The sequence below is a fragment of the Cydia splendana genome, chromosome 25, assembly GCF_910591565.1.
Source record: "Cydia splendana chromosome 25, ilCydSple1.2, whole genome shotgun sequence".
Lineage (NCBI taxonomy): Eukaryota > Metazoa > Arthropoda > Insecta > Lepidoptera > Tortricidae > Cydia > Cydia splendana.
Genome location: NC_085984.1, coordinates 10,934,759 through 10,951,888, shown reverse-complemented (window position 1 = coordinate 10,951,888; position 17,130 = coordinate 10,934,759). Strand labels below are relative to the sequence as shown.

Here is a 17,130-nt window from a genome sequence, read left to right as displayed (position 1 = left end):
ACGTATTTTTTTACCTTTTTGTGAAATGCTAATTTAAGAGCCCAACAACGTGCACACTAGCGCCACTGCTAAATAATCGTGATTATTTAAATTTAACGACATGTATTTAAAAAAGGGGCCGCTACGGACTGTATTGTGTATTTAGGTACCTTTTGAATACATCAAACTAGATTTTATGTTGCTGGATTCGTCGATCTATGAGCTCAAAACAAAAACGGCCGTTTTAACTTTGGACGGGTAGATTGACGAATCCAATAACATAAAAACTAGTTTAATGTATTCAGCAGTGGCGCTAGTGTGCACGTTGATGGGCTCTTAAAAACCTGACCCCAACAAAAAAGAAAAAAATACAAAAAGAAATTCCCTCTCTGGGATTCGAACCCAGGACCATTAGCTTCCTGAACTGCGGGCTTAGCAAGGTTATATCATATTGCGCGTGGAATCTACTGTCGTCTTTTAACGATAGTCGTATTTTTATCGTTTTGCTGAACATGGTTACGGGTTACGATAAGAATACCACGTCGATATCGTATAAAGTTATCCACTATCATTCGTAAGTGACCACGATTGTCTATGCCTAGAGTTTATGAAAAATCCATTTAATGCCTGGCTTTATTAAAATGTCGGACGTGTGTCGGACGATGTTTGAAAACGAATAGTTAGTTTTATTACTACACTTCCAAATTGAAAAATGTTTAAATGAGTGACAGCTTTATACAAATTGACTTACATTATAACATGCACGGATAATCGTGTTTTCTCAACTGACAATTCACTTGACATTGACAAGCATCGCGTACGCGCATGATTCAGTGAATTTAGTGAAAATACAAACCAAGTCGAAGAAAAATACTGATTTGCTGTGTAAACTAAAGGAAATGCCACCCAAAATGTAAGTTTCTCTAATTTATTTATAGAAAAAGTTATAGTTCGTTTGATCATTAACTGGTTTTGTCATGAATATGTTTAATTTCAGTCGATGCTTCGGCGCACAAGAAAATGCTAGCCAAATATATAACTCAGCATCCCCTGTTCGCCTACACCTACAGGGAGATTCATGAGCCTCTCGGAACCCAGAGATACAAAATGCAATGCTGCACAGTGCACACAAGTTCTAAGATCTAGAAGAAAGGATTGAAGATGTAAGTACACCTTTCTTAAACTAAAATCATGAAAAGTTTCTGGTGCCTTTTAATATTATTGACACTTAATATCTATTTCTTCTCATTCTATCTATTATGTTCTACTAAGTGACAAAAGTTTGTTAAAAACCTGTTCTATCACTACTATAATTGCAGGAAGTTGATTTGGCAACAATGATGTGTAAAAATTACACTACAACACTATCTATGCATACATTTATTCACACTGCATAAAAAGTGCATACTTAAGGGTTCTAACAAATATTAAAATCTTTGAAACCCGTAGACCTCACTTTAAAAACTTATATATTTTTTTACTCTGTTTGTATATTCTAGAAGCTGGTTTTGTAGCAAGAATAAAAGTTTATTGAAAAAGAAAAAGACACACTTTATGCCATAAATCTAAGACATAAAGATAAAATATTATTAATAAGTATTTAGTTTTTATGCCCGTTCCGGATGTCCCGCTCACTTAAACTTTAAGTCCTTCCTCTTCATAACCGTTTTATGTATGATTGTTTTCCCGTTCAGGCAACCTATCTATGGAATGCACTCCCTCTACCTGTAAGACAAGCCCCAAGAAAATTTGTTTTTTGAGTAGTCATGCTCGGTAGTTATCTGCTAAATGTCTCGTCTAGTGTCTATCATCCCATATACATATTAGTACATTTATTTTTATAACATATATGTATGTTTATGTTAGTATGTATATCTAAGATATACCTACTGCATTTGCTTTTTGATTGGTTTTTGCACCAACCTTTAGTGTTTATATGTGACGTCCCACGGGTAAAGGTACCTTATGGCGGTTGGCGCTTACGCTATTAACTATTAACGCCGCTCCAATATTATTGCGGCGCTATGCGACGTAAGCGCCAGCCGCCATAAGGTACCTTTTGCCGTGGAACGTCACATATTTGTTTCTATGGTTGACTAGTAGGTGATAGATAATGCCTTTTGGCATTAAGTTCGCCATTTTTACGTAATTCTATATTTTTGTGCAATAAAGTTTATAAATTAAATAAATAAAGTAGCCATACCCACAAGTAACTTACAAATTCCCTGCAAGAGTTAGGCCGGCGCCCCACTGCTGCGCACGCTATGTACACGACCCACGTTCCTATACAAAATTTCGTGGGCTTGCCCACGGTTTGTATTAAAACGTGGGCCGTGGATGTAGCGTGCGCAGCAGTGGGGCGCCGGCCTTATTCAATACAAATAAATTGTATTAGTACCTATTCTACTCAGATTATAAAATAATATAATACCTACTCGTACAATATTCTTACTTATAACATGTAGGTAATATAGGAATACTAGGAACAGTTATGTTAGCACTAAAGCTGGCCATATACATTTGACAGCTAAGTTTGACCCACTTCCCGATTTCCGATTGAGCTGAAATTTTGCATACATAACAATATGTAAATCGGATGACAATTGCAATATTATGATGACATGGAGCTGATCTGATGATGGAGACATGAGGTGGCCATGGGAACACTGTGATAAAACAACGCAAACTAATTGTGCTTGGTGTTGTTAGAATGGACTCATGGAGTATTAGTTGCCTGTTGAAAGAAAAGTACAGTCAGCGATAAAAGCTTGTACCAAAAATTATATTTTTGCCAAAAACTTATTTATATTGTTAGGGCTTGGGAGTAGAAGCTGGTTTCTTTACTGCTGGCAGCTGGAATATTTTTTTTGTGTTTGGTAAAGTGGTCTATTGTACCTATACCTGACTATGGGAATGATTTTAGCAGCCTATGTATGTGTGTGGGTATGTTTGTGTCGTATATTACCCTAGCATAGAATATCTGAGATACATTTTGATAAATAAGGTGTTGGTTGGTTTGTTTTTATGACGCAAGTGGTACAGAACTACACTTGATACATAATACAACTTTATTAACGGATAAATAATTACTAGAACAAAATTCAATTTATTTTCAATCGATAATTTGGACAACTGTAACAAAAAAATCCCCCTGGCTTAAAAACGAGAGCTTTCTAAAAGTGACATTAATTTCACATAATTTGCCAATGAACCGCTGTAAGTACTAGCCTGCGCCTGACCTCATCTAATATAATTTGTTTCTGTTTCAGTCATAACATATTGGAGGCTTGAAAGTGCACATACCCATAGATTGGACGTTAAGCTCAACGAGACCATGCGATGCATCTCAGGCACTATCCGATCTACAACCGCCACTGGCTGCCGGCATTGAGTCACATTGCCCCTCCTCACATCCGACGACTCAAGGCGTTGAAGAGGGAGGCTGAGAATATCACGAATAACGCCACAATGCCTGTCCACGAGGAATTCTGCCGCCCGACTGCCCGCCGACCCTGTGCTACAGCTGGGAGCCTGAGCAGCTTTAATATTTCGGATAGGTGGATAGCGGAATGGTCAGCTTCGGCAGCTCGGAGTTGCTGTATATCTGACCCAACTAAAAAACCAAAAGGGTTTGACCTTCCTCGGAAAATCTGGTGCCGCCTGAGAACCGGACATGGCCGCTGCAATTCAGCCACACAAATGGAGATAGACGGCTTTCCCACTTTGCGAATGCAGAATGCAGACCACTTAGCATATCTTCCAACGCTGCCCACTCCACTCCTCCTCCACTCCTGGGCCTGTTGAGGACCTGAAGACCGTGACACCTGACTTGGTTGCTTGGCTTGGCAACCTCAAGGCTACACTCTGAATGCCCTCATCAGTTTATGATATGAAATGAAATCACTTTATTGGAGCATTCCACGAGCTGCCCCGTACAAACGCATTTTATTTCCTGTGTTGCGACTTTTTTTTTCGCCATTTAAAGCAAGCGATTAAATTTCCGTGCATGTTTGACCATTTGTCATAGAAAAGGAAACTCTTATACCTGCAAATCTCCAGAAAATCTGCATTTCTACGGGACAAACGGTAGACAATTGCATGGAATGCTCCATTGCCAAAACATGATAAGTTGATGGTAGAAAAAATATTAGGAATACAAACCATATACCTACATATAAATTCTATGATAAGTATGTACTAAGTTATTCTAGGTTAAGTACTAACTTATTGTCTACTCTATACATAGGTAATTACACTTAGCAAGACATGTTGGCCGTGGGTACCAAGCTCAGCATGTGCTAGACTGGCGTCCAGCGCTGGTTTTCAGTTTGGCCCCTTTTTGTTGGAGGTCTGAGAGGAATGTTGATCTTTTCTGCGCCGTTAAGCATTCTATTTATATTGGAAACGAAACTTATAGATGAGCAGTTATGAAATAGCAATACTACAATTACGTACCCCATATAACTCATCTAATTATATTAGCGTGTGCAAAAAACACCATTTGTTACCTTTGTCACAGCGACGTGAAATTGCTGACATTATATATTTCTTGAAAATTACGAATGGCACCATTGACTGTCCTGATCTTCTAGGTAGTATTATGTTCAACACTCCTAATAGAGTTAAAAGGTATTATCCCCCTATTTCTGTTCCCTTTGCATCCTCGAATTACAGACGTAACAGTTTCCTTATTCGTGCGGGTAGAACACTTAACAGTCTGTCAAGAGAGCATGATATTGATGTGTTTAATATAAATACGCAGTCTATACGACGTATTTTAACGCTTAAATTCTTTGAGTGAGCTTGACCTTTCTATCTTGTCTGTAATGATTTTTGTCCTCAATAGTTTTTATTCTTAATTTATGTATGTACTTGCTTAGTCTACGCAGAATTGTAAACTATATATACTTACTTAGCGAAGTTATCTTCTATGTAATTTCTATCTGAAAACCTATAATTGGCCTTCGATTTTTATACATAGTGCTAATATGTTTCATGTGCTGTTGGTTTTCCAATAAATAAATAATAATAAATAATATGGATATCAAATAAAAGCTAGTGAGAAGACCATTCCAAAAATATATATATGTGTCATACCTATCCACAAATAAAACAACAAACAACCTTTTCAGTTCATTAGTATTATCATTAAGCGTTTTACAACGTAAGTTAGGCCGTCGAATCAGACAGAATGGTAAGGGCCCCCGCTCAGTGGCGAAACTGGGGGGGGGGGGGGGGAACCTGCTTCAATAGCTGCTGCTGCATATCTGTGACATGTTGTCTATCGACGACATTCATCGATATGTGGACTACTGAGGCTTCCTATACACTATACAGGATGGCTAAAAAATAACTACATTCCCGTTGCCAGGGAGGTTTTGGGATTATACTGAGTAACTTTTGCTACGGGACCAACCTCGAAATCGCGAAAAAAATAGTTTACCCTCCCATAGAAATTGGACCAGCCAAAATGTATGAAACAGCCAAATTTTTTTTCGCGACTTAGGGGTTGGTCCCATTTCGTTTCGGAGAGGGGGGGGGGGAGGCGCAAATTTGGTGCCTGCCCCGGGCGCCATATGACGTTCCTGGTACAAAAGCTGTTCATACTTCATAGTAATCCAGCGATAAAGCTGCTGGCATGATGGGCACTTTCACACCGGGTACGGCAGCCAATGATTTGTTTGTACACCTACATTTAATGTGTAAATAAACTTTGTTTAATTTTTTGGCAATAGTTGTTTTATTTACCCATTTATAATATTCTTTCTAGCACAGAGCCGAAATTGTTAACTTATCTATAGAGTTTAGTAAACAAAAAAGACTTGACAACACCACAAGTGACGAGAATTGTCATTCTTGTATCTACCTAAATGGAATTTAACATAGTTTTTAATATTCAACATTAGTTATTGGCGTATTGAGTCTGACCGCAGTTATAGTCACTAAAGTAGACTTATTAGCATAATAGAGCATTTAGGAATATTCTTATTTGACCTTTTCACCGCCAGACTCACTAGACGCGTCGTTAAGACGCGTCTTTTCATACAAACGTAGTCCACATTTTTCTCTCTGGATAATAACATTAAATATTTTGATACAATTTGTTGTATATCATATCAACATAAACTACAGCCATGCCCCTACAGTTGTTCTTTTTTTTTAATTTTTAATTATTATAAGAGTTAGAAGCATTTAAAAATTTGTATGTAATCTGTCTTCCGCTCCTAATTTTTACAATAATCAAAAATTCGAACGTAGGGGCATAGCTATATGGTTAATATACATTAAATTATGTAAAAATATTTTCCATAATGTCAATATCCAGAGAGGAAAATGAGGACTACGTTTGTATGGAGAAGCGGAAGCGGCCATCTCCCTTTCCTCTTAAGTAAGAACGTGCCTAAAATGTTTTTATTACCTATGCTTTCATTGTACTATACTGCATATGAGTCGGATTTTACATTTAGAAGCTATAATATCACAAATTTTGTACGCATAAGGCTAAAATGAAAAATAAGAATAAGTGACACCTACATTGAAGCATGCCCGGGAATGGTGTTCTGTGTGAAGATTATCCGTCTTGAATGTTTACTAGTCTCTACTTGTATAGAAATATAGGTAAATTAGGTAGGTATTTGTGTGATAGTAAAACATAGTAATAGGCGAAATATGTATTTATTAAGCTTATTAAGAGCCGGTTTTGTGCATGCTTGTATGCTTAGGAAGTTTTTTAGGAGCGTCTTCTCTAATTTTTCCCTTGATCCACGAGAAGTTTTCTGGAAGAAAAAGAAGGAAATAAGTAAAAGTAGGTTCATGTGGCAGCGATGGAGTAAGTATTTTCACATGAGTGCAGTCTAGTGCACTCAAGATATATACTAAACAATCGCCAGGAATAATATCCATTAAACAAGGCAGCACATTAGAACTAGGTGCTTTAGTTAAACCTAATAAGTATTGCATTCCCAGATTATATATCCCAGAGATAACTACTTATCATACATAACTATCAAACAATGGGTAGGTACATATCTCAATGCATAATACAGCCGCACTCATACTTATTCAAAAAAGGAAAAGTTACTAAGACAGTCCTTGTGGAAAGTCACAGTTTTTTATGTCTAATACTTAATTCAGTGCTCAAAAGAACTTACCTTCTGTTTACAGCATCTACAAACTGCTCGAGGTTCAGGCTTACAGTAGTGTGGCCAATCCAGTCAGTAGTGCTCCAATGGACAAGCCATGATCTTGACTAGTCCCACGTTGGTAGTTAATTGCCATCAGCTAGCAGGTGTAACTGTTACACACCAGCAGCTGCTGCTGCTGCTGCTGGTGTAGGTGTGCTGCTGGTGTGGTGTATACTGTTAGAACCTAAAACAAATAAGTACCTAATTACAGTACCGGCCAATAATATATCACCTCCATGCTTTTACGGTATAACTTTTTTTATATTTGTGAGTGACTTCCACAGCTTTAGGTAGTTTAGTAGTATTCCTTGTCCAGTGATGAGAAAAATTGGTCTATGTAATGATTTTTTCATAGAGGTTTTTTGTTTTAATGTATGGTCAACTTCATTATTTTTAAAGAGCTTTTTTAGTAATATGCTGAGTCTCTTATTGTAGTTCACAGTATTTCAGTATTTATAATATCTTATACCTTTAAACGAGCAATTCTTGTATATTTATTTATTTATACGTATATATATTTCGGGGATATCGGAAACGGCTCCAACGATTTCGATGAAATTTGCTATATGGGGGTTTTCGGGGGCGAAAAATCAATCTAGCTAGGTCTCATCTCTGGAAAAACATGCATATTTATATAAAATGACTAGTAAAATATGAAATCTACAAACTAACCTACTACAAGTTCATACAAAAACACACAAAGGTGATATGTTATTGACCGGTACTGTAAATCTAATGTTGTCAAGTAGATTTTCCCCTTGGAGGTTAGGATATGAATGTTGAAGTAAATAGTAGCTTAAGTAACCTCTGTTAGTAGGTTAGTAGCATAAGTAAGAGATTGTACAACAGATATCTTAACATACTAACTTTTACATATAATAATGAGGCCGGTACCTAGTATTGAAGAGTTTAGTAGCATTGTCATTAAGACGTCTGTTTTACATAGAATCAATGATTTCAAATATAATAGGGTCTATGCATAGAATACATATTAACTTTATAAGAAACACTGCAATTTTATAGCTTTACCTTTGAGATGTTTTGGTATGTAACCCATCACCGTTTTGAAGCTCGGCGTTAAATTCGGCACATAAGTAAATGCACTGCACACTCCTTACGCACTCTGTAAATATGCCGAAACTCTTCGTCCGTCATATCAAATGGGCTGCAAGTGTTTCTTAAAGCTGTTTACGATATTTTTCTTCAACAGCAGCCGCGAGTAGGAATAATAAAATTTGACTTCCCTGCGAAGAAAATATTGACAATATTATATACAGCGGAACATTGTAACTAATAACTCTCAATATAATCATAGAAAAACTGATATTTACCTGTAATTTATACCTTAAAATATGATTATTCACTACTTTTGCTTTCACGACAAGGCTTATCGTCATCTAAGAAGCACGTAGTTAAAATTAACTAAGTTGAACTGTCAAAATGGGACAATCTGTCAAATTATCCACATCTTATCCAACGACCATGTTATGCAAATTGTCTTCTATCATCTACCGCTGTCAAATGTGGATAACTCCATATATCGTCTGCAACCATAGTATGGATGATAAAACCGACGATAACGGCCGTTTTATCCACACCTATTGCGTGATAACTACCTTGTCGTACAACCTTGCTAAGCCCGCTGGATTACTGCCAATACCCGCTAGGCTAAACGGGTTGTCAATTCTAATTACAATGGTATCCTACCAGAGCGCTAGTAGTATAAACGAACTTTTGAAAGGGACATTTTTTTGTATGGAGTTATCGTTCTTCTCCTAGTGAGTATTATATTCTTTGCTATACATCAAACATCAACATTTATTCAGCAAAAGATGTTTGACCGGCTATATCTACAAAACAAATCTTAGTCTGATTTCCGAACGTAAAAAAAAAGTCAATGACCTGACATTTTACTTGCCTTATCTTATCTGTACCAAAACCTTGTTTCGTAAACTCCAAGCGAATCCTATTTTGTTATTTTGGAAGGAAATAATGTCTTTCTGTGATGGATAGAGCTGAATCAAACTACTGCCGCTTTTGCGCGCAGCCGAGAGATGAAGACAAGCTCTTCGATCTTAAAATGGATACAGAAATATGCCAAGCCACTGTCTCTAAGTTGACATTCCTTAACGCAATGTATATTGATATATCCGACGACACACTGCCTAAAACGATATGTTTTGTATGCTACAACTCTTTAAATCATGCATACGATTTCTTAAATAAAGTTAAACAAGCACAAGACGTGATTTCCAATCTATATTCAGTGAAAAAAAGCGCTAGTTTTGATTTTGGAACGGACGATAGACTCGATAAAGTATCTTTCGATGAATTGATTAACGACGATGCCGAAACACATATTAAACAAGAAACGTCTGGTATTAAAAAGCGTAAACCATCGACAACAGACTCGAAAGTTTCAGTTAAAGTTGAACCGAAAGAAGAACTTGAGGCCTACGGGCCCGCAGATGATACTAGCAGTATGGGGCGCAGTCCGAGCCCTTCGAACTTCGACGACAGCCTTAACGTCCAAGATATTATTGATGCAGCCATGTCCGGAGGCCCTTTTACCTCTAACATAGCTATTTATGCTAAAGAAATGTCCGATGTTAGTAAAAAAGTAATAAATACTTGGCAGGAATACCCGTGGCTGTGTGCGCACTGCAACATAGAGTTTCAGGATATAGCAACGCTGCGGAAGCACTCGAAGCTGGTGCATCGCAAGTGTTCAGCATTCACATGTGTGGATTGCAAGTCGTATGGACACAAGAGTTTTAACGCCTTTGTCAATCATGTTATTAAACACCGGAAGAGCCTTCTGTAAGTATATAATGTTTTTCTTAACCCGTGGAGCGCCCTACACAGACACGTGTGCTGGTAACTAGTATAGGAGTTCCATACTACGGTAATTCTGGGGCGCTCCAGGGGTTAAAGATAATTGGCCAGTCTTGATGATTAGGCTGTAATAAATAAACAAACCTACCTCATTTCACACAAAATAGGCACAATGGTTGTCGATTTGGGGAAAATGCCCAGAAGCACTAACTAAATAAACAAATAAATATATTAACATTTGGGCACAATGACACAGATCAAACTAAGCAAAGCTTCTACTATAAGTTCTAGGCACCGATATACATACTTAGATACATATGTATTTACCCCCTTATGCATAAAACTTTACGGGCCTGATTTAGTTAAATTATGTTTTATCCTTTCTTAGGCCCACTTGCACCATTCCACTAGCCCGGGATTAAGCGGTTAAACCTTTAACCTAGTGTCAAATTGTACTGGTAACCATGGTAACGCCAGGTTTAACCGGTTAACCCCGCGTTAGTGGAACGGTGCAAGTGGGCCTTCAAATACATAACTCAAAATGACAGATAAAAACAAACAATTATTAGCTAGGTTTGTAGCACGATGAATAAGGGAGATAGAAAACATCCATATCCAAATGAATGCCCTGACTGGGATTCAAACGTGGGACCTCCAACTTCATAGACAGGGTCTACGACTAGGCTAAGAGTTCGTTAAATAATTAGCCTCATGCATGACTATTTTTAAATTTTTTAAATCTTTATTTATATTGTTAGAGCACTCGAAAACATTGAAATACCTTTAGAAACCTTCCCATAATATTGTCATAAATATTTAAAATGTTAAAAAATTTTTAGCGGTTGTAGTTGAAACGCTCATAATTTTTGGTGCGAATTTGACTGAGCGTGATGAACTGATGACGTCACTCGGTGTGAACGCAACTGACGTTTGCTACTTAGTGGCGAGTCAGGTCATAATGCCATCTCTTTCACTCTTGGTTGGTCTTAACAATTTGTTGAAACGAGTGACGTCACGTGACGTTTCGACCATTGGCGTTGCGTTTCGCTCACTAGCTTTTCGGGAGAAATTTTTTGTACCTTTTATTTATTATTTGAAGCAATTATATGATACTTTAATAACGGAAATGCATTTGTAACATGATATAACGGTAACAAACATCCGAATAAAAAATATTTCGTTGAAATATAAACTTTATGCATGAGGCTAATAATTGTCATACTTACCCTAGACCAGAGTTTTTCAAACTGCCTCTACCAGCCTCTACCAGCTGTACGGCAATACATAAGCCAAACATTTTGTATGTACTAAGGGGGTCGCGTCATGAAACTCATGAAAAAGATTGAAAAACACTGCCTTAGACATCCCTTTCACTTTTAGTTTTATTTCGTCAGGTGACAAGCAAAACTTACTAATTACTAAAAAAAATTTGAAAACAAAACAACAGAATCAGAAAAACAGAACCTTTCACTTTGGGGCCTGTTTACATATTATTGATAAGTGTTTATAGCGAGTTAGAGATAGAAATCAAGAGAGGGAGTCTTCCCCTTCCCCTCCTTCTGAGACTATTTGAAATGGCAATGTAGCAACCATTGCTGCTGCCACATCAATATGAAATCTATTGTTTGGTATACAAGGGTCAAATTCAATTGACTCTAAGACAGGCGCTGACTCAGCTGTTTGATGTGAATCCTACATAAAGGCTGTAGACGTGCACGGACGCGTTGTAATATGAGATAATCAATTAATCAATCAATCAAAGCATTTATTTTCAGGCAACCAAGGCCCATAGATACAACCTTACAAACTAACATACAATAATACAAATGGAGCGCTGGTGGCCTAGCGGTAAGAACGTGCGACTTTCAATCTGGAGGTCGCGGGTTTGAACCCCGGCTCGTACCAATGAGTTTTTCGGAACTTATGTACGAAATATCATTTGATATTTACTAGTCGCTTTTCGGTGAAGGAAAACGTCGTGAGGAAACCGGACTAATCCCAATAAGGCCTAGTTTACCCTCTGGGTTGGAGGTCAGACGGCAGTTGCTTTCATAAAAACTAGTGCCTACGCCAATTATTGGGATTAGTTGACAAGCGGACCCCAGGCTCCCATGAGGCGTGGCAAAATGCCGGGATAACGCGAGGAAGATGACAATAATACAAATTTTAAATACTAATAATGAATAATGAGAGACGGCACACGGCTTGCGTGACGTGTGCGTGCACGGCTCCAACATATCACCGCACGCGCACCGTGTACGTCTACGTACACGCAGCCGGTGTGCTCTATAGCCTCCTTTGAGCGTTTCTTTTAATTTTTCCATTTTTATATATTATGACGATTTTTGTCAGTTTTGTGTTATTTCTAATCAGGATCGCGAGCCCTTTTCATCCTTATAACAAAAAAAGTGTCCTAAAATTTCCATACATTTTTCAAACTTTCTTTTTTGTTACCGCCATACAAAGTATGTGGGAAAATGGTAACACAATAGGAAAGAAACTCTGGGATATTTTTTTTTCCCATTAGGTCGAAATAGCAAGTGATTCTGAATAGAAATAATACAAGTGGCAAAAAAGGTCACGATATATGTATAAAAATTAAAAAATAAATAAAAGCACACGTTTTTATCGTCAATAAACTATACCATGATTAATTATGTTAAAACACCATTAATACCATTATTTTCAGAAACCAATGCTACTACTGCGACGCGGCCCCCGTCGAGCTGTCTCCCCACCTCGCCTCACACTTCAAGTCCCACCTCGCCTGCCCCGCCTGCGGCGACTTCCTCAAAACTGAGGAGGCCCTTCAACAACACCTCCTCGACTACAACTCCTCCAAACCCAAGCGGAAACCACGAAGAAAACAAGGTGTTCCCATCACCATAGCCGACCTAACCTGTAATATTTGCGAAAAGGTCTATAAGAACCCTAACAGTCTTAGGGACCATATAAAATTACACCGAAGCGACAGAAAAAGGGATTACACATGTGACCGCTGCGGCAAAACGTTTTACAGCAAAGGTACGCTAACATCACATATAATGTCGCATGATCAGATCCGTCCACATATATGTAGGATATGCAATAAGTCGTTCTTATTCCCTAACATGCTTCGGAGGCATGTGCAGATGCACTCTGGAGTCAAACCATATAGTTGTGAACAGTGTGGCAGGTGCTTTAGACTTCAGTATCAATTGAATGCTCATAAAATCATCCATACTGATGCTATGCCTCATGTATGCCAATACTGCAATAAAGCATTTAGGTTTAAACAGATCTTAAAGAACCATGAACGCCAACACACAGGCGCAAAACCATACTCATGTAAACACTGCGGTATGGAGTTCACCAACTGGTCGAACTACAACAAGCATATGAAACGCAGGCACGGAACGGATACATCCAAGAAGAAGATCACTCCGGAAGGCGTGTTTCCTATCAACCCTGAAACGGGGCAGATCCTGCAAGTCCAGGATGCTGGTATGGACGAGTGGAAAAACAAAATAATGATACCAGCGAAAAGGGGAAAGAAAAAAGTTATAAAAAGGGAGGATGATGAAATCAGACCTACACACTTTGAGAGCGCACACGCGTGCGAGAGCGAGAGGGATGATAGTAAGTTCTCTGGAGTCCAATACGTTCAAAATGCCGATGTCAATGACCTTGCTCCGTAACTAAGAATGCGATAATGAGACAAACTGCTTAGTCGGTCTCTTTTCCTAGTGCAGCATCTATTACAAAATGAGTTGTATTTCATTTGTGCTCGAGTCTAAAAATATGTATTTAAATGCCATAGGTAGTCAAAAGCAACTCGCTCAGTCTGAAAAACCTAGGTACAGTCAAGTGTAAAAATATGGGTGCACTCATCATACTCAAAAATATGTCCCATAGCTCTTATGTCAGCGAATTAAGAACTATGAGACATATTTTTGAGTAAGTAATGCAGCTGCTAAAAATATTTTAGTGCAAAGGATTTAAGTCTAGTGTTAAACATAAGAGTTATGATCTTATGATATCTATTCTAGAGTAATTTCTGTACAATATAATCTTAAAGTGAATTAATTAACTAAATGATGAACTTTCACAAAAAAATCTAAAGACTGAAATGAAATGCCATCGACAATGTAATAATTCACATTTTCAATATCGAAGGATATATTTTAAATAAAAAGAAAATTAGGCAGGAACCTAGAGTTAGACCAAGATAAGTCTGCAACGATTTTGAAAGCACACGCAGTGCAAGTGTTATTTATATACGTCATACTTGCATAGATTTGACGTTTAAAATAACACTTGGACCGCGTGTGCTATCAAACTCGTTGCAGACTTTTCTTGGTCTAACAATAAAAGCTTTTTTTTTCACCAACATGTAAAATATGGCATCCTATATGAAATCAATATTATTATAAATAGTGCCTTACAAAAACGCTAATATGTATAATTTATTTATTTTGGCAACATTACGTGGTCATCACACTGATAAGAATACGGGCGTCGCTCCGTTGTGTGAGCGTGACAGCGCTATGCGTGTATATAGCGATGTCCCGCTCGCACACCAGAGCGACGTGTAAATACGCATCCAATGTGAAGACGCCATAATGGGCGCTTGAGGCCCTACTGCGAAAACCGATATTTCGTTATCTGCCTCTCTATCGCTCTTACATATTCGAGTGATAGAGAGACAGATAAAAAAATATCGATTTTCCTTTTTCGCGGTAGGGCTTAAAGATTATAGAGTTAGACCAAGATAAGTCTGCAACGATTTTGATAGTACACGCAGTGCAAGTGTTATTTACACCTCATATTTCATAGAAGTTTGACAATTAAAATAACACTTGCACTGCGCGTGCTATCAAAATCGTTGCAGACTTATCTTGGTCAACTCTAGGCGCTGATATTTTAACAATTAAGTAATATTACCCACCATCATAGTGATAGTTGTAATTATTTGAAGTGATTGTATTATATTGAAATAAATTACTTTCTAAGCAATGAGATTTGTAATTCTGTAAATATAATTATCACAGTATTTTTGCAATATGTAGGTACACCTGTAATAATATGTTACACAATGAAGGCCGCAAAAATATCTGACACCATCTTATTTGTAGAGCCATAAAAGCGTGTCAGATATTTTTCCAAAGAGTAACATATTATTGCAGGTGACTGTACATGTACCTACCTACCGTACAGTCAGCAGCAGAAGTTGCTAAGCGGACGAGGTGGTCAAATTAATCTTGACGCGACTTTATTGTTAAGAGAATAAGAGGGTGTCAATGTAATTGTGAACACCTCGCCCGCTTACCAACTTCTGCTGCTGACTGTACCTACCTAGCTAAGCGCCACTTGCACCATTCCACTAACCCGGGGTTAACCGGTTAAACCTGGAGTTACCCCATGGTAACTGTGGTAACCATTTACCAGTACAGTTTGACACTAGCAGGCGTGGCTCACTCCGCAATTCGACGCTTTGCTACAGGTAGCTAAAAAATACATCCGTTCCACACCAATTTTGGTGGCTAGCCATAAGCCGCGCGTGGCGCTGTCGCCACCTAGCGGCCATATCTGTCCTGATCGTAACAGACGCGTTTTGTTAGACAGTGAGTCTTCTGTACCTAGTACTATTATTTATTCTGTGACACTAGGTTAACGGTTTAACCATTTAACCCCGGGTTAGTGGGATGGTTAATCGTTTCAAAAATTCAGGACCCCTAGTATAAATGTCATTCGATAGCGTGACGTGTCGTACGCGTTCGCGTTGGGTCGGGGGTTCAAAATAAAAACGCTAAATTATATTACGAAATACATTTATTGACAACAAATAAATTCAAATTGTGCCTCTAAGCTTATAATTTTTATAAATAATACATCGAGAATCAATCACCTCTTACAGAAGTTTTACCTATTTTGTTCTCGCCATTATGTTAATTTGAATACTAGCTACACACATCAGCAGACAAGTAATATACAGGAAGTCCCAGAACTACCACGTCACAGTGACACCAGAGGTAGGTCAACTCAAGAGGAACCTAACTAGCCTAACATGACCCCAGTAAAAGTTGCACGGTTTACGAGTTATTACTTAACACCGAAAAAAAAAATTAACACTAAACTCTCGCGTTTTGTACACATATTTAATTACACAAACGGGTCTACCGCGATATAATTTCATTGTTTTTACCTTTAATTCCGACGCGGATTTTTTTGTTTTGACCACAGCGGTGCAACTCAGCGGAAACGTCGGAATTAAAGGTGAAAACAATAAAATTATATCGCGGTAGACCCGTTTGTGTAATTAACCTTTTGAAGGCCAAAGACGGCATTTGACGTCGATCGTTTTTTGATAAAAATCTACTGAAAAACATCCCACTTTTAGGTTGGCATTATTTATTCACAAAACTAATTTTTACCCCAGTGGCGTCAGTGGCACGGCAAATGGATGCGCCGTTTGGCGTTCAAAAGGTTAAAAAAAAATGAATTTTCCCCTTTGTACTAAAAATGTTAAAACAAAGGGGAAAATTCTCTAATAACTCGAAAACCATGCAACTGTTACTGGGGTCACGTTAGGCTGGTTAGTTTCCTCGTGAGTTGACCTACCTCCAGTGTCACTGTGACGTGGTAGTTTATACTACGTCAGTGGCGAATAACCGCACGGCCCGCCTAAAGGTAAGCGGTTATTGGTGACCGATGTGGACGCTTGCAAGCATCTTGCAAGCCTGCATGCAACACGCACTGCGGCACGTAGATATTTTCAGAGTTTGAGAGTTGCCTTTCTTGGCGCTGTAAGCTCGCGACTTTTAGGCAGGGACCGTTACCGGTATAACTAAAAATCAAATGTCTCATTGCTTTCACATTATTTCTTTGATATTATAGAATAGTATTTAGGTAAGGATAATAATAGATCAGATTAGCTAAATTAAGTGCAAAAATATACATAAACAACCAAGATACCGAAATTGAATTCTGGTTAATTTGTATGAAAAATATACCGGTATTCGGTACCTGCTTTTAGATTAGTATTTAAATTATTCTACAATTTGATAACCTTCTTGCCTATCCCTATTTTAGCCAACCACCATATACAATATGTTACATGGCACGAATAAACAATTTGTTATTAATTATAGTT

The 17,130-nt window shown here is 38.0% G+C and overlaps 1 protein-coding gene and 1 long non-coding RNA gene across 2 annotated transcripts; both read left to right on the top strand.

Moving 5' to 3' along the window:
- The first annotated feature begins 655 nt into the window (after positions 1-655).
- Positions 656-3,899, top strand: LOC134803003 (uncharacterized). Its single transcript, XR_010145927.1, has 3 exons — positions 656-892; positions 977-1,142; positions 3,249-3,899. It is a non-coding gene; the product is annotated as an uncharacterized LOC134803003 (long non-coding RNA).
- A 5,210-nt stretch (positions 3,900-9,109) lies between these two features.
- LOC134802930 (zinc finger protein 555-like) lies at positions 9,110-13,831 on the top strand. Its single transcript, XM_063775657.1, has 2 exons — positions 9,110-9,983; positions 12,688-13,831. The coding sequence occupies exons 1-2, from the start codon at positions 9,169-9,171 to the stop codon at positions 13,673-13,675; spliced, it is 1,803 nt and encodes a 600-aa protein (XP_063631727.1). The 5' UTR covers positions 9,110-9,168; the 3' UTR covers positions 13,676-13,831.
- The last annotated feature ends 3,299 nt before the right edge of the window (positions 13,832-17,130 follow it).